Source organism: Nerophis ophidion, linkage group LG09 (assembly GCF_033978795.1).
Source record: "Nerophis ophidion isolate RoL-2023_Sa linkage group LG09, RoL_Noph_v1.0, whole genome shotgun sequence".
Lineage (NCBI taxonomy): Eukaryota > Metazoa > Chordata > Actinopteri > Syngnathiformes > Syngnathidae > Nerophis > Nerophis ophidion.
The window spans coordinates 7,740,525-7,759,768 of NC_084619.1; the positions used below are offsets into that span (position 1 = coordinate 7,740,525).

General features: G+C 38.0%; 1 protein-coding gene across 10 annotated transcripts in view; it reads left to right on the forward strand.

Annotated features, from left to right (window-relative positions):
• Positions 1–19,244, forward strand: part of slit1a (slit homolog 1a (Drosophila)) — a 416,057-nt gene that overhangs the window by 229,439 nt on the left and 167,374 nt on the right. For all 10 annotated transcript variants that reach the window (XM_061910189.1, XM_061910190.1, XM_061910191.1 and 7 more), the window contains exons 5-6: positions 5,225–5,296; positions 13,693–13,764. In XM_061910189.1, coding sequence (XP_061766173.1) covers positions 5,225–5,296; positions 13,693–13,764 — 144 coding nt within the window. The remainder of the gene's footprint in view (positions 1–5,224; positions 5,297–13,692; positions 13,765–19,244) is intronic.

A 19,244-nucleotide genomic window follows, 5' to 3' on the forward strand; every position in this document is an offset into this window, starting at 1 on the left:
ATAGATTGCGGTCGCGTTCGAGCATCTTTTTAAAGGATTCTGTTTACTTCTGTCCACGCTGTGGGAGCCCTGCATGTGTGTGTGTGTGTGTGTTCATGCATTAGTATGTTTGTCAAAACTCGGCCCTACGGTTTTGCACTTTGCGTGTCTGTGTGTGTGTGTATGTGTGTGTGTGTGTGTGAGGCGCTGAGCCTTTCTGAAAGAGGTTAGCAAACCATTTAAGCTGCAGACAAAAGACCGCGTTAATTAAGACTTTAGCTACTTGTGTTTCACTCGCTTTCCATCCCCTCACGCTCTTGATTTGCACACACACCAGCCTCATTTGCGTCCGAGGTTTCATGCTGAACACACACGCATCCCAACACTGGGCCATCATCTCCTTTTATGCGGCGTCTTCCCTAATGAAGCGGGCTCAGTGACAACCCCTCGTTGGAACTTTGCACGCAGAAAACCCACTAGTGACACGAGAGCAAAGCGTGGAAATGAATGAAAGCACTGTAAAATGGTGTCAAAGTAGTCCCTCCAGGATTTTTGCGGGCTTCTTTCGTGTTTGTTGACTTCGATGCCGGGATTTGTGGCGGCTTTTTCACAAAGTATTTCAATAACATTGAATGAACTTGTGGTTTTATGAATTTGTTGTCAATGTCTTAAAGGCCTACTGGGGGCGGCATAGCTCGGTTGGTAGAGCGGCCGTGCCAGCAACTTGAGGGTTTCAGGTTCGATTCCCGCTTCCGCCATCCTAGTCACCGCCGTTGTGTCCTTGGGCAAGACACTCTACCCACCTGCTCCCAGTGCCACCCACACTGGTCTAAATGTAACTTAGATATTGGGTGTCACTATGTAAAGCGCTTTGAGTCACTAGAGAAAAGCGCTAAATAAATATAATTTACTTCACTTCACTACTGAAACCCACTACTACCGACCACGCAGTCTGATAGTTTATATATCAATGATGAAATATTAACATTGCAACACATGCCAATACGGCCTTTTTAGTTTACTAAATTGCAATTTTAAATTTCGCGCGAAGTATCCTGTTGATGACGCGTGCGCGTGATGTCACGGATTGTAGCGGACATTTTGATCCCGCACCAATCCAAGCTACAAGTCGTCTGCTTTAATCGCATAATTCCACAGTATTCTGGACATCTGTTTTGTTGAATCTTTTGTAATTTGTTCAATTAATCATGGAGACGTCAAAGAAGAAAGATGTAGATGGGAAGCGGTGTATTGCGGCCGCCTTTAGCAACACAAACACAGCCGGTGTTTCCTTGTTTACATTCCCGAAAGATGACGGTGAAGCTTTGCTATGGAACAGAGCGGTCAAGCGAACATGGTTACCTACCACATGTGAGAAAATGGTGGTAATAAGTCGGCTCTTACCGTGGACATAAGCGGAGCGCTTGCGTCGTTCCTCGTGCAGCTGCGGACTCTCTTGCCGCCCCCGACCGTCGGATGCTTACACCGTGGAGGAGGGGAAAAAAATAAAAAATCTCAGCCCAGCTCCCTTCGCCTCGTCGAGAAATGTGGCTTCCCTCTCAGACACTGGTGGTCACCACACCCGTGGCCACACCCCTCCGACTCTCAGGTTGTTTAGGTACGACCATATAATCTCACTAAAACACTAGTAACACAATAAGCAGATTTTACAGAATTATCCTAGTAAATGTGTCTAATAACATCTGAATAGCTCCAACTGCCCCGTCTTTTTTCCCCCTATTTCTTCACTCTCACTTTCCTCATCCACGAATCTTTCATCCTTGCTCATATTAATGGGGAAAAATCGTTGCTTTCTCGGTCCGAATCGCTCTCGTTGCTGGTGGCCATGATTGTAAACAATGTGAAGATGTGAGGAGCTCCACAACCCGTGACGTCACGCGCACATCGTCTGCTACTTCCGGTACATGCAAGGCTTTTTTATTAGCGACCAAAAGTTGCGAACTTTATCGTGGATGTTCTCTACTAAATCCTTTCAGCAAAAATATGGCAATATCACGAAATGATCAAGTATGAAACAAAGAATTGACCTGCTATCCCCGTTTAAATAAGAAAATCTCATTTCAGTAGGCCTTTAAATGGTCCTTGAATCCGTAATCTCCAAACGCACAGGATTTCAACAGAATTTGGAAAACCAATTCCCCATTGATGTTTTACTCATTTTGTACCACACAGACTTACAGGTAGACAGGAGATAACAAAACAATCACACTCTGTCATGTTTTGTGGTCACGTTCTGTTTCGTTTTGGATTCATTGGGCTCTCTTGTTTGTTTTGTCACCATGCCAACTACTCAGTTCACCTGTCCTCACGACTCACGCACCTGTTTTCAAGCACCACAACACTATTTGAACCTGCAGTTGCCAGGCAGTCTGTGACGATTGCTGGCCGTGGTGTTTCGGTTCGTTCTTCCTTGATGCAGATCGGGCTTGGAATAGCGTAAAGGTAATAAATAATGATTTATTAAAACTAAAAACGGGCTAAGAACAGAAACACTGGTGCTAGGCAGAAAAGGCAAACCAAAAGCGCTAGCATGGAAGCTAGGGAAATCAACACGGGTATAGCGTGGAAGCTAACAAAGTACAAAACAGATTTACCAGAAAACAGGGAGCAGCGTTTTCACTTGTCATGGGGTAACCAAAGCTAGGATGCGAGAACGAGTCATAGAAAGGGCAGGCTTAAATAAGGATGGTAATCAACAAACAGGTGAAAGTCCGGAAACAAGGAACAGGTGAAACAAATAAGCAACCGTGGTAACAAGAAAAATCAGAAAGTGCAAAACTAGGAACCAGAAGAGTCCAAAACGAACAGAAAACACAAAAGGACTCCAAAACCGAAATCAAAGTGTGATCCGGGAAGCGGATCACAACACAGTCCGCCTGGCGACATCACCCTCAATAACCCCCGTAATCAATGCTGATGAACCATGCTGCTTTTTTCGTACTCTTTTCCCGGTCCAAGTAAGTTTTCTTAATTCACGCCGTAGTTTGCAAGTTTTGTTTTATGACCATAATTTTGCCTTAGTGCAAGTTTTTGTTTCACAGCCAAGTTTTTGTACCTCCTCTGTGAGCGCCTTTTGTTTGTTCCTTTTTTGACTAAATATTAAAAGATGTCATTACCTTCACGCCATATCTGTTCCAATCGCTTTGCACCACGAGAAAACAAACCACACCAAAGTCCAAGTCTTGACCCACTCAGAGCTCATTGTCAAATAACTGTACTGTTTTAATTCACTACAACAAATAATAGTAGTAATTAATGATGATTACAGAAAGAAACTTTGCCAAATACTTTCTTTTTGTTCGCTGTCAGCTCTGTCGTCCGCAATTTGCAGACGATCTCCGTGTTTCTTTCACGCTTGAAAAGTGTTTGTCCATCTGAAAGATTCCATTATGTCCCAACACATTTACCCCTGCATGGTAGTGTTTGTGAACCGTTGAGAGCGCTCTATAGCGGTCATTTTTGTTGGTAAAAAAGAGAGAATTAGAGCTTATCCTCAAACTTCAACATCTCTAACATGTAATTGCTGCCTCTAATAAACATATATATATATATATATATATATATATATATATATATATATATATATATATATATATATATATATATATATATATATATATATATATAAACATGATGCATTAACATATAATTATACATATATTAACATATATTATTAATACATATATATAACATGTATATGTGTGTGTGTGTATAAATGTGTGTGTGTGTAAATGTATGTGTATATATACAGTATATGTATATGTATATATATATGTATATGTATGTATATGTTTGTGTATAAATGTATATATATATATGTGTATGTATACATATATATATATATACATATATATATATATATATATATATGTATATATATATGTGTGTGTGTATGTATATATATATATATATATATATTTGTGTGTGTGTGTTTGTGTGTGTGTACAGATGTATGTGTATATATTAGGATTAATATATATATTCATATATATATATATGTGTGTGTGTATAGATGTATGTATATATACAGTATATATATAAATATATATAAACATTTATTAACATATAATTATACGTATATTAACATATATCAATACATATATATTACCATATGTATGTGTGTGTGTATAAATGTATGTATATATATATATATATACATATACACATATATATGTGTGTACAGATGTATGTGTATATATATATATATATATATATACAGTATATATATATACACATACATATATGTGTGTGTGTTTTTGTGTGTATACAGATGTATATATATATATATATATATATACATCTGTATGTGTATAAATGTATGTATAATATATATATATATATATATATATGTATGTATGTATGTATGTATGTATAATGTATGTATATATGAATGTATATATATATATATATATATATATATATATATATGTGTGTGTATGCATGAATTGATTAACGTGGACCCCGACTTAAACAAGTTGAAAAACTTATTGGGGTGTTACCATTTAGTGGTCAATTGTACGGAATATATACTGTACTGTGCAATCTACTAATAAAAGTATCAATCGATCAATCAATCAATATGTATGTATGTATATAAATGTATGTATATATGTTTGTGTGTGTATGTATATACATATAAAATATACATAAACATACAGTATGTACACTCGCATATATGTGCGTGGTTGCCTGTATCATAAATATATGTGTGAAATATAAATATGATATTTAAATATAAATACGAATACAAATATGAAACCTAGAAAGTGAGGATGCTGGTGTGTTGCTAAATGTTTAGATATTTTATTACCCAGAAGGCTTAGCACTGTAGATGTGGACAGGAAGTCAGGTGTAAAGTATGCGTGAGGACGACAATTGTGCCGTTTGATCAATGTGGAGTTGATATATTGTTACATGTTGTTGTTCCTGCTTTGTCCACACAAGTTTTGATTAGACAGTGGACGTGTGGGTTTGAGTACGAACTATTGATACATTTGATTGGCTAAAATGACGCAAAGTTGCGAGGATGCACAGAATCCTCGAAAGTTGGTTGAATTTGCGTGAATTGGCGACATGGTGACTTCCTGGAGGGACTGTTGAAGGTCTATTGAGGTTTTGCATGGTGAACATGTCCCTTCAAATTACATCGATACAACTTGTAAAAACACACAAAACTGGAAAATATACTGGATGTCCTAAGAAGGAACACTTTTTGTCTCCACAGAGATCTCAGCGAGAACTTCATCCAGTCCATCCCAAGAAAATCTTTCAGAGGAGCGACAGACATCAAGAATCTGTGAGTATTTGACTGTGTATCATATTTATATAGCACTTTTTCTCTAGTGCTTTACATAGTGAAACTCATTATTTACATTTTTAAAGGGGGAACATTATCACAATTTCAAAAGGGTTAAAAACAATAAAAATCAGTTCCCAGTGGCTTGTTGTATTTTTTGATTTTTTTTTCTAAATTTTACCGGTCTCGGAATATCCCTTATTTTCGCTACCTTCGAAACCACTATCCATTTCCCTGTGACGTCATACAGTGCTGCCAATGTAAACAAACAATGGGAACACCACAGCAAGATATAGCGACATTAGCTCGGATTCAAACTCGGATTTCAGCTATTTAAGCGATTCAACAGATTATGCATGTATTGAAACAGATGGTTGGAGTATGAAAGTATTGAAAAAGAACCTGAAGCTATTTAGCAGATAGCTATTGACGCTATTCATAGCCATAGCATGGCCGAATAGCTGCGTTAGCATCGCCGGTAAAATGTCAATCAATCAATCAGTGTTTACTTATATAGCCCTAAATCACTAGTGTCTCAAAGGGCTGCACAAACCACTACGACATCCTCGGTAGGCCCACATAAGGGCAAGAAAAACTCACACCCAGTGGGACGTCGGTGACAATGATGACTATGAGAACCTTGGAGAGGAGGAAAGCAATGGATGTCGAGCGGGTCTAACATGATACTGCGAAAGTTCAATCCATAATGGATCCAACACAGTCGCGAGAGTCCAGTCCAAAGCGGATCCAACACAGCAGCGAGAGTCCCGTTCACAGCGGAGCCAGCAGGAAACCATCCCAAGCGGAGGCGGATCAGCAGCGCAGAGATGTCCCCAGCCGATACACAGGCGAGCGGTACATGGCCACCGGATCGGACCGGACCCCCTCCACAAGGGAGAGTGGGACATAAGAGAAAAAGAAAAGAAACGGCAGATCAACAGGTCTAAAAAGGGAGTCTATTTAAAGGCTAGAGTATACAAATGAGTTTTAAGGTGAGACTTAAATGCTTCTACTGAGGGGGCATCTCGAACTGTTACCGGGAGGGCATTCAAGAGTACTGGAGCCCGAAATGAAAACACTCTATAGCCCGCAGACTTTTTTTGGGCTTTGGGAATCACTAATAAGCCGGAGTCCTTTGAACGCAGATTTCTTGCCGGGACATATGGTACAATACAATCGGCAAGATAGGATGGAGCTAGACCGTGTAGTATTTTATACGTAAGTAGTAAAACCTTAAAGTCACATCTTAAGTGCACAGGAAGCCAGTGCTGGTGAGCCAGTACAGGGGTAATGTGATCAAACTTTCTTGTTCTTGTCAAAAGTCTAGCAGCCGCATTTTGTACCAACTGTAATCTTTTAATGCTAGACATGGGGAGACCCGAAAATAATACGTTACAGTAATCGAGACGAGGCGTAACAAATGCATGGATAATGATCTCAGCGTCTTTAGTGGACAGAATGGAGCGAATTTTAGCGATATTACGGCGATGAAAGAAGGCCGTTTTAGTAACGCTTTTAATGTGTGACTCAAAGGAGAGAGTTGGGTCGACCAAACGATCAGGACTTTCACATTTTGTGACACTGGAGCAACTTACCGGTCGATCTACGTTCCCGTCCTCACCTATGGTCATGAGCTTTGGGTCATAACCGAAAGGATAAGATCACGGGTACAAGCGGCCGAAATGAGTTTGGGGCTCTCCCTTAGAGATAGGGTGAGAAGCTCTGCCATCCGGGAGGAACTCAAAGTAAAGCCGCTGCTCCTTCACATCGAGAGGAGCCAGATGAGGTGGTTCGGGCATCTGGTCAGGATGCCACCCGAACGCCTCCCTAGGGAGGTGTTTAGGGCACGTCCAACCGGTAGGAGGCCACGGGGAAGACCCAGGACACGTTGGGAAGACTATGTCTCCCGGCTGGCCTGGGAACGCCTCGGGATCCCCCGGGAAGAGCTAGACGAAGTGTCTGGGGAGAGGGAAGTCTGGGTTTCCCTGCTTAGGCTGCTGCCCCCACGACCCGACCTCGGATAAGCGGAAGATGGATGGATGGATGGATGGAAAGAATAGTGAACAACAGGCTGAATAAGTGTACGTTATATCAGTGATCCCCAACCTTTTTGTATCCGCGGACCGGTCAACGCTTAATAATTTGTCCCGCGGCCCGGTGGGGGTGTCCTTTTTTTTTCTCTTTTTTTTCTTTCTTCTTTGTCATGAAAGAGGGACGTTTTTGTCATGAAAAAGGGTTTTTTTTTGTGGTGGGTGCACTATTTGTAAGTGCATATTGTGTTGATTTAATAAAAAATATTTTTTTTTATTGTATTTTATAATAAAAAATTATTCTGCGGCCCGGTGGTTGGGGACCACTGCGTTATATGATGCGTAAATAACCAACTGAGAAGGTGCCTGGTATGTTAACGTAACATATTATGGTAAGAGTCATTCAAATAACTATAACATGATCCTTCGCCCGGATCTTTTATTGTTTTGGTTTTTAAATCCTTTTGTGTTTTGTCGATCGTTCAGGACTCTTCCTCTTCTTGGTTTTTGCACTTCCTGTTTTATCTTGTTACCATGGTTTTCTCATTTGTTCCACCTGCTCTTGTTTGTAACGCGCACCTGTGTTCTGATTGTTACTTTAGTATTTAAGCCTGCCTTCGACCTCAGTTCATTCTTGATCCGTTGTTTCCTATCAGCGAAACTCACGTTGGTATCTTCTCTATGTCTTCACTTGTGCTAAGTCTCGCCTTAGTGAATTATATTTATATAGCGCTTTTCTCAAGTGACTCAAAGCGCTTTACATAGTGAAACCCAATATCTAAGTTACATTTAAAGCAGTGTGGGTGGCACTGGGAGCAGGTGGGTAAAGTGTCTTGCCCAAGGACACAACGGCAGTGACTGGGATGGCGGAAGCGGGAATCGAACCTGCAACCCTCAAGTTGCTGGCACGGCCACTCTACCAACCGAGCTATACCGAGCTTATCGTGCGCTCGGGACGTCAATTTTTGGACTCTGGACTCCCTGCTAGTTAGCGTTAGCTTCTCGTGCCTTTTCTTTACTGTTTTTCTACCAGTGTTCTTTTATTTTTGTATTAATCCAAGCTCCTACTTGCAATTCCTGCCTGTTTTGGTCCATTTGCATCTTGGGGTGACTCAACACGCATCCACAATGCGCTTCCAACGTGACACATGCTATACGTTTACCAAAAATCTGTCACTAAATCCCATGAAATCTTATACGTCTAGTCTCTTACGTGAATGAGCTAAATAATATTATTTAATATTTTACGGTAATGTGTTAATAATTTCACACATAAGTCGCCCCTGAGTATAAGTCGCACCCCCAAACTATGAAAAAAAACAGAGACTTATAGTCCGAAAAATACAGTAAATGTATGCATATTTGAAATAAACACAAACCTTGACCACAACATAAGATACTAATACACAGAAGACATAAATAAGACTTGTTTTAGCTATTCATTTCAGCCAAATATATGTAGAATATGCTTTATTTGACTTTTTTTTTTTTCCTGTTAATTTAAAGGCCTACTGAAATGAGATTTTCATATTTAAACGGGGATAGCAGGTCCATTCTATTCGTCATACTTGATCATTTCGCGATATTGCCATATTTTTGCTGAAATAATTTAGCAGAGAACATTGACGATAAAGTTCGGAACTTTTGGTCGCTGATAAAAAAGCCTTGCCTGTACCGGAAGTAGCAGACGATGTGCACGTGACGTCACGGGTTGTGGAGCTCCTCACATCTGAACATTGTTTACAATCATGGCCACTAGCAGTGAGAGCGATTCGGACCGACAAAAGGGACGATTTCCCCATTAATTTGAGCGAGGATGAAATATTCGTGGATGAGGAAAGGGAGAGTGAAGGACTAGGAAAAAAAAAGACTATACAGTGGGAGCGATTCAGGTGTTATTAGACAAATTTACTAGGATTAATTCTGGAAGGGCTTCACGGTGGGAGAGGGGTTAGTGCGTCTGCCTCACAAAACGAAGGTCCTGCAGTCCTGGGTTCAAATCCAGGCTCGGGATCTTTCTGTGTGGAGTTTGCATGTTCTCCCCGTGAATGCGTGGGTTCCCTCCGGGTACTCCGGCTTCCTCCCACTTCCAAAGACATGCACCTGGGGATAGGTTGATTGGCAACACTAAATTGGCCCTAGTGTGTGAATGTGAGTGTGAATGTTGTCTGTCTATCTGTGTTGGCCCTGCGATGAGGTGGCGACTTGTCCAGGGTGTACCCATCCTTCCGCCCGATTGTAGCTGAGATAGGCGCCAGCGCCCCCCGCGACCCCAAAAGGGAATAAGCGGTAGAAAATGGATGGATGGATGGATAATTCTGGAAAATCCCTTATTGTGTTACTAGTGTTTTAGTGAGATTATATGGTCGTACTGTACAACTTGAAGGTCGGCCCCGCACCTTTCTTCAGCACCAGTCGACGGGTGGTGGCGATGCCCATCTCTGCCATTCACAAGGGACCCTCTTCGAAACACGATCTTTCCAAATGATCGCTGCATACTACACTGTACTTTGTGTGTGTGGTCCAAATCAGACCCTGTTCGCTTGACCGCTCTGTTCCATAGTAAAGCTTTACCGTCATCTTTCGGGAATGTAAACAATGAAACACCGGCTGTGTTTGTGTTGCTAAAGGCGGCCGCGATACACCGCTTCCCACCTACAGCTTTCTTCTTTGACGTCTCCATTATTCATTGAACAAATTGCAAAAGATCCAGCAACACAGATGTCCAGAATACTGTGAAATTGTGCGATGAAAACAGACTTGTAGCTGTGAAAGGTGCTGGAACAAAATGTCCTCTACAATGCGTGACATCACGCGCACGCGTCATCATACCGCGACGTTTCAGCAGGATATTTCGGCGGGAAATTTAAAATTGCAATTTAGTAAACTAAAGCGGCCGTATTGGCATGTGTTGCAATGTTAATATTTCATCATTGATATATAAACTATCAGACTGCGTGGTCGCTAGTAGTGGCTTTCAGTAGGCCTTTAACCACAACATAATAACAGAACATAAGATACTAATACATATAAGACATAAACAAGACTTGTTTTAGCTATTGATTTCAGACAAATATATGCAGAATATGCTTTATTTGACTTTTGTTTTTTTTCCGGTCGAATGTTGTCAAACCGCAATAGTCGAAGTTCAAATTGGCGAAGGACGACGGTGGCAACGTTTCTGTTTCTAAATAAAGGCCTCGCCTCTAACAAAACGACACCCCCAATTACAGCTGAGTGGTTTACAACAAAACACCAGTCAGCACAACACAAGCTGCTGTTCGAAGTAAACCGGAGCATTTTAGGAATTAATGGCCCTCATTTGTGGTAACACGTTTGTGTGTGTGTGTGTGTGTGTGTGTGTGTGTGTGTGTGTGTGTGTGTGTTGAGTGGGTAGTGTATCATTGTGATTAAAGGCCTACTGAAAGCCACTACTAGCGACCACGCAGTCTGATAGTTTATATATCAATGATGAAATATTAACATTGCAACACATGCCAATACGGCCGCTTTAGTTTACTAAATTACAATTTTAAATTTCCCGCGGAGTTTCTTGTTGAAAACGTCGCGAAATGATGATGCGTGTTTGTGACGTCTCGGGTTGGAGGGGACATATTAGCCAGCACCACTAAAAGTCGTCTCTTTTCATCGCATAATTACACAGTAATTGTTGCTGAATCTTTTGCAATTTGTTCAATTAATAATGGAGACGTCAAAGAAGAATGCTGTTGGTGGAAAGCGGTGGATTGCGGCGGCCTTTAGCAACCGAAACACAGCCGGTGTTTCTTTGTTTGTTGTGAAGCTTTAACACAGAGCGGTCAAGCGAACATGTTTCTCTACGTCAACCAGCAAGTTTTTGGGATGGGAAAATTGTGATATTAAGTCGGATCTTACCGGAGACTTGAGTGGATTATGCGACCTCTGTAGCTGTCAAAAAGGCAGTTGTCATCTTGGCTCCTCTCAGAGACACTGGCGTTCACCGCAGCCCTCCGACTTTCAGGTATGACTTTATAATCTCACTAAATCACTATTAACACAATAAGCAGATAAGGGATTTTCCGGAATCATCCTAGTAAATGTGTCTAATAACATCTGATTCGCTCACATTGCCGTCGCCTTTTCTTTCTAGTGCTTCACTCTAACTTTCCTCATCCACGAATATTTCATCCTCGCTCAAATTAATGGGGAAATTGTCGCTTTCTCGGTCCGAATCGCTCTCGCTGCTGGTGGCCATGATTGTAAACAATGTTCTGTGACGAGCTCCACAACCCGTGATGTCACGCGCACATCGTCTGCTACTTCCGGTACAGGCAAGGCTTTTTTATTAGCGACCAAAAGTTGCAGACTTTATCGTCGATGTTCTCTACTAAATCCTTTCAGCGAAAGTATGGCAATATCGCGAAATGATCACGTATGAGCAGAGGTGGGTAGTAACACGCTACATTTACTCCGTTACATCTACTTGAGTAACTTTTGGGATAAATTGTACTTCTAAGAGTAGTTTTTATGCAACATACTTTTACTTTTACTGGAGTATATTTATAGAGAAGAAACGTTACTTTTACTCCGCTCCATTTATCGACAATCAGCTCGTTACTCGCTACTTTTTTTTTATTGATCTGTTAATGCACGTTTTGTCTGTTTTGATTTTGTCAGACACGCATTCAAAGTAGGATCTACGCATGCCTGCGTTTCACCAATCACATGCAGTCACTGGTGACGTTGGACCAATCAAACAAAACCAGGCGGTCACGTGACCGTCACACGTCGAATCCGACCTAAACAAGTTGAAAAACTTATTGGGGTGTTACCATTTAGTGATCAATTGTACGGAATATGTTCTGTACTGTGCAATCTACTAATAAAAGTTTCAATCAATCAATCAAAAGTGTAAAGGAAAAAAGACACGTTTTATTTCAACCGTACTTCCCGTCAAAAGCCTAAAGACTGATTGCACAGTTCCTGTCTTCACAATAAAAGTGCCGCTCCATCGCGCCTGCGCTAACAAAATAAGAGTCTCCGAAAGCCAGCGCAAACAAACTAGCAAGCTACGGAGTTTGCCGCCAATGTATTTCTTGTAAAGTGTATAAAGACGAATATGGAAGCTGGACAAATACGATGTCAAAAACCAACGACTTTCATGTGGTATTAGACAGAAAAGAGGAACTTTTTTTCTCCTCCATTTGAAAACGTGGACGTTATCAGCACTACAATGCAAGTCATCAGAATCAGGTAATACACCAACTTATATTCTTGTCTTCATGAAAGATAGGAATCTATGTGTTAAACATGCATGTATATTCATTAAAACACCTTTAACATGTCAACAAAAACGGCAAAATAAAAAACTATAAATTATATACTGTGTATATATATATATATATATATACATATATGATGATTGAGGGAACCCCTCATGAAACAGTTCTGTAGAGATGAAGTAGTCTTGTGATTTTTCCCACAACTACATATTGCGCTCTACCACGGTATCGAGCACTATTCTCTGGATAATCCAATCAAGACATATATGATATGTGTGTATGTATATGTATATATGAGGTAGATCACCTCGACTTGGTCATTTATTAAGTAATTGATTAACGTTGTAAAACTTATTCGGGTGTTACCATTTAGTGGTCAATTGTACGGAATATGTACTGTACTGTGCAATCTACTAATACAAGTTTCAATCAATCAATCAATCAATCAATCAATCAATAAATGCCTACTGAGCTTATGGTGCTGTTAAGTTATTGTGGCTCAATGTGCCATTTTTTTATTTTATTTTAATGTACTATTATTTAATATATATTATTGTTTTAGTTGCTTAAGAGATATTCCTGGCTCTGAATTTGCTCATTGCTATTTTTATGTTTTTGTGCATTATTTGTTGCCGTAATCAGGTTACTCATCAGTTACTCAGTACTTGAGTCGTTTTTTCACAACATACTTTTTACTTTTACTCAAGTAAATATTTGAGTGACTACTCCTTACTTTTACTTGAGTAATAAATCTCTAAAGTAACAGTACTCTTACTTGAGTACAATTTCTGGCTACTCTACCCACCTCTGAGTATGACACATAGAATGGACCTGCTATCCCCGTTTAAATAGGAAAATGTCATTTCAATAGGCCTTGAAGTGGACTAACAACCACCCTGACAGCTGCGCACAGATGCCCCATAGCAGCGATGAAGTGGTTATGGCGGCCGTACAGTAGATACAGAAGTAACCAGGATGCAGACTAACAAACTGCTTCTTGCACTCTGGGGGGATACACCATGAGCAGTATCGATTCAGCATCAGCGTATCAACAATAACGAGCACGGCGGGCAGTTTGATAACAAAGCTCTTTTTGTCTCCGCAGTCAGCTGGATAAAAACCACATCGGCTGCATCGAGGACGGCGCCTTCAGAGCTCTGAGAGGCTTGGAAGTGCTGTGAGTATAACCCACATTATGTCACCAACACATCCTTAGTTTGTTTCCCTCATCCCTTTGGAGACTGAGGATCCTGCAGCACATGGTACTGTTTTTCTATTTACAGTAATGCACTGTAAAAAAAAAAAAAAAAAGGCCATATATTTTACATTGAGAAAAAATGGCAACTTCGTCACCGGAATTTTAATGTCAAAACAACAGTTTTTCCATTTTCAGTAATTAGTTGGGGGGGAAAACTGCACATTTTATTGTAAAATTCTGGTTTTACCGTAAAAAAGCTATATTTTTGCCATTGATGGCATGTTCACAAGGCTGTACTGTAAAAAAAAAAAAAAAGTACATTTTACTGTAAAAACCTGACCAGAAATTTACCGTGCCATTTGTCATTTACAGTAATGTGCTGTCAAAACAGGGAACTTAGATTTTACAGTAAAAAAAAAAAAAATAGCTGCACAGTCGGCAGAATTTTCCGGTAAAAATAACCATGGTACTGTTTTTTTCAATTTACAGTAATGCACTGTAAAAAAAATGGCCATAGATTTTACGGTAAAAAAAAATGGCAGTTTAATCACCGGAATTTTAACGTCAAAACAAGTTTTTCCATTTACAGTAATTTGGTGGGGGAAAAAAACTGTTTATTTTTTTGTAAAATTCTGGTTTTACCGTAAAAAAGCTATATTTTTGCCATTGATGGCATGTTCACAAGGCTGTACTGTAAAAAAAAAAAAAAAGGCACATTTTACTGTAAAAACCTGACCAGAAATTTACCGTGCCATTTGTCATTTACAGTAATGCGCTGTCAAAACAGGGAACTTAGATTTTACAGTAAAAAAAAATAGCTGCACAGTCGGCAGAGTTTTGCGGTAAAAATAACAATGGTAGTGTTTTTCAATTTACAGTAATGCACTGTAAAAAAAAATGGCCATACATTTTACGTTACAAAAAAATGGCAGCTTCGTCACTGGAATTTTAACATCAAAACAAGTTTTTCCATTTACAGTAATTTGGTGGGGAAAAAAACTGTATATTTTTTTTGTAAAATTCTGGTTTTACCGTAAAAAAGCTATATTTTTGCCATTGATGGCATGTTCACAAGGCTGTACTGTAAAAAAAAAAAAAGTCACATTTTACTGTAAAAACCTGACCAGAAATTTACCGTGCCATTTGTCATTTACAGTAATGTGCTGTCAAAACAGGGAACTTAGATTTTACAGTAAAAAAAAAAGTAGCTGCACAGTCGGCAGAATTTTCCGGTAAAGATAACCATGGTACTGTTTTTTTCTATTTACAGTAATGCACTGTAAAAAAAAATGGCCATAGATTTTACGGTAAAAAAAATGGCAGTTTAATCACCGGAATTTTAACGTCAAAACAAGTTTTTCCATTTACAGTAATTTGGTGGGGGGAAAAAAACTGTATATTTTTTTGTAAAATTCTGGTTTTACCGTAAAAAAGCTATATTTTTGCCATTGATGGCATGTTCACAAGGCTGTACTGTAAAAAAAAAAAAAAAAAAGTCACATTTTACTGTAAAAACCTGACCAGAAATGTACCGTGCCATTTGTCATTTACAGTAATGTGCTGTCAAAACAGGGAACTTAGATTTTACAGTAAAAAAAAAAAATAGCTGCACAGTCAGCAGAATTTTGCGGTAAAAATAACCATGGTACTGTTTTTTTCTATTTACAGTAATGCACTGTAAAAAAAAACGGCCATAGATTTTACGGTAAAAAAAAAATGGCAGTTTAATCACCGGAATTTTAACGTCAAAACAAGTTTTTCCATTTACAGTAATTTGGTGGGAGGAAAAAAATGTAAATTTTTTTGTGAAATTCTGGTTTTACCGTAAAAAAGCTATATTTTTGCCATTGATGGCATGTTCACAAGGCTGTACTGTAAAAAAAAAAAAAAAGTCACATTTTACTGTAAAAACCTGACCAGAAATTTACCGTGCCATTTGTCATTTACAGTAATGCGCTGTCAAAACAGGGAACTTAGATTTTACAGTAAAAAAAAATAGCTGCACAGTCGGCAGAATTTTCCGGTAAAAATAACCATGGTACTGTTTTTTTCTATTTACAGTAATGCACTGTAAAAAAAACGGCCATAGATTTTACGTTAAAAAAAAAAAATGGCAGTTTAATCACCGGAATTTTAACGTCAAAACAAGTTTTTCCATTTACAGTAATTTGGTGGGGGAAAAAAACCTGTATATTTTTTTGTAAAATTCTGGTTTTACTGTAAAAAAAGCTATATTTTTGCCATTGATGGCATGTTCACAAGGCTGTACTGTAAAAACAAAAAAAGTCACATTTTACTGTAAAAACCTGACCAGAAATTTACCGTGCCATTTGTCATTTACAGTAATGCGCTGTCAAAACAGGGAACTTAGATTTTACAGTAAAAAAAAAACAATAGCTGCACAGTCGGCAGAATTTTCCGGTAAAAATAACCATGGTACTGTTTTTTTCTATTTACAGTAATGCACTGTAAAAAAAAACGGCCATAGATTTTACGGTAAAAAAAAATGGCAGTTTAATCACCGGAATTTTAACGTCAAAACAAGTTTTTCCATTTACAGTAATTTGGTGGGGGAAAAAAAACTGTATATTTTTTTGTAAAATTCTGGTTTTACCGTAAAAAAAGCTATATTTTTGCCATTGATGGCATGTTCACAAGGCTGTACTGTAAAAAAAAAAAAAAAAGTCACATTTTACTGTAAAAACCTGACCAGAAATGTACCGTGCCATTTGTCATTTACAGTAATGCGCTGTCAAAACAGGGAACTTAGATTTTACAGTAAAAAAAATAAAAATAGCTGAACAGTCGGCAGAATTTTCCGGTAAAAATAACCATGGTACTGTTTTTTTCTATTTACAGTAATGCACTGTAAAAAAAAACGGCCATAGATTTTACGGTAAAAAAAAAATGGCAGTTTAATCACCGGAATTTTAACGTCAAAACAAGTTTTTCCATTTACAGTAATTTGGTGGGAGGAAAAAAATGTAAATTTTTTTGTGAAATTCTGGTTTTACCGTAAAAAAGCTATATTTTTGCCATTGATGGCATGTTCACAAGGCTGTACTGTAAAAAAAAAAAAAAAGTCACATTTTACTGTAAAAACCTGACCAGAAATTTACCGTGCCATTTGTCATTTACAGTAATGCGCTGTCAAAACAGGGAACTTAGATTTTACAGTAAAAAAAAATAGCTGCACAGTCGGCAGAATTTTCCGGTAAAAATAACCATGGTACTGTTTTTTTCTATTTACAGTAATGCACTGTAAAAAAAACGGCCATAGATTTTACGTTAAAAAAAAAAAATGGCAGTTTAATCACCGGAATTTTAACGTCAAAACAAGTTTTTCCATTTACAGTAATTTGGTGGGGGAAAAAAACTGTATATTTTTTTGTAAAATTCTGGTTTTACTGTAAAAAAAGCTATATTTTTGCCATTGATGGCATGTTCACAAGGCTGAACTGTAAAAACAAAAAAAGTCACATTTTACTGTAAAAACCTGACCAGAAATTTACCGTGCCATTTGTCATTTACAGTAATGCGCTGTCAAAACAGGGAACTTAGATTTTACAGTAAAAAAAAAACAATAGCTGCACAGTCGGCAGAATTTTCCGGTAAAAATAACCATGGTACTGTTTTTTTCTATTTACAGTAATGCACTGTAAAAAAAAACGGCCATAGATTTTACGGTAAAAAAAAATGGCAGTTTAATCACCGGAATTTTAACGTCAAAACAAGTTTTTCCATTTACAGTAATTTGGTGGGAGGAAAAAAATGTAAATTTTTTTGTGAAATTCTGGTTTTACCGTAAAAAAGCTATATTTTTGCCATTGATGGCATGTTCACAAGGCTGTACTGTAAAAAAAAAAAAAAAGTCACATTTTACTGTAAAAACCTGACCAGAAATGTACCGTGCCATTTGTCATTTACAGTAATGCGCTGTCAAAACAGGGAACTTAGATTTTACAGTAAAAAAAATAAAAATAGCTGAACAGTCGGCAGAATTTTCCGGTAAAAATAACCATGGTACTGTTTTTTTCTATTTACAGTAATGCACTGTAAAAAAAAACGGCCATAGATTTTACGGTAAAAAAAAAATGGCAGTTTAATCACCGGAATTTTAACGTCAAAACAAGTTTTTCCATTTACAGTAATTTGGTGGGAGGAAAAAAATGTAAATTTTTTTGTGAAATTCTGGTTTTACCGTAAAAAAGCTATATTTTTGCCATTGATGGCATGTTCACAAGGCTGTACTGTAAAAAAAAAAAAAAAGTCACATTTTACTGTAAAAACCTGACCAGAAATTTACCGTGCCATTTGTCATTTACAGTAATGCGCTGTCAAAACAGGGAACTTAGATTTTACAGTAAAAAAAAATAGCTGCACAGTCGGCAGAATTTTCCGGTAAAAATAACCATGGTACTGTTTTTTTCTATTTACAGTAATGCACTGTAAAAAAAACGGCCATAGATTTTACGTTAAAAAAAAAAAATGGCAGTTTAATCACCGGAATTTTAACGTCAAAACAAGTTTTTCCATTTACAGTAATTTGGTGGGGGAAAAAAACCTGTATATTTTTTTGTAAAATTCTGGTTTTACTGTAAAAAAAGCTATATTTTTGCCATTGATGGCATGTTCACAAGGCTGAACTGTAAAAACAAAAAAAGTCACATTTTACTGTAAAAACCTGACCAGAAATTTACCGTGCCATTTGTCATTTACAGTAATGCGCTGTCAAAACAGGGAACTTAGATTTTACAGTAAAAAAAAAACAATAGCTGCACAGTCGGCAGAATTTTCCGGTAAAAATAACCATGGTACTGTTTTTTTCTATTTACAGTAATGCACTGTAAAAAAAAACGGCCATAGATTTTACGGTAAAAAAAAATGGCAGTTTAATCACCGGAATTTTAACGTCAAAACAAGTTTTTCCATTTACAGTAATTTGGTGGGGGAAAAAAAACTGTATATTTTTTTGTAAAATTCTGGTTTTACCGTAAAAAAAGCTATATTTTTGCCATTGATGGCATGTTCACAAGGCTGTACTGTAAAAAAAAAAAAAAAGTCACATTTTACTGTAAAAACCTGACCAGAATTTTACCGTGCCATTTGTCATTTACAGTAATGCGCTGTCAAAACAGGGAACTTAGATTTTACAGTAAAAAAAAAAAGTAGCTGCACAGTCGGCAGAATTTTCCGGTAAAAATAACCATGGTACTGTTTTTTTCTATTTACAGTAATGCACTGTAAAAAAAAATGGCCATAGATTTTACGGTAAAAAAAAATGGCAGTTTAATCACCGGAATTTTAACATCAAAACAAGTTTTTCTATTTACAGTAATTTGGTGGGGGAAAAAACTGTATATGTTTTTGCAAAATTCCGGTTTTACCGTAAAAAAGCTATATTTTTGCCATTGATGGCATGTTCACAAGGCTGTACTGTAAAAAAAAAAAAAAAAGTC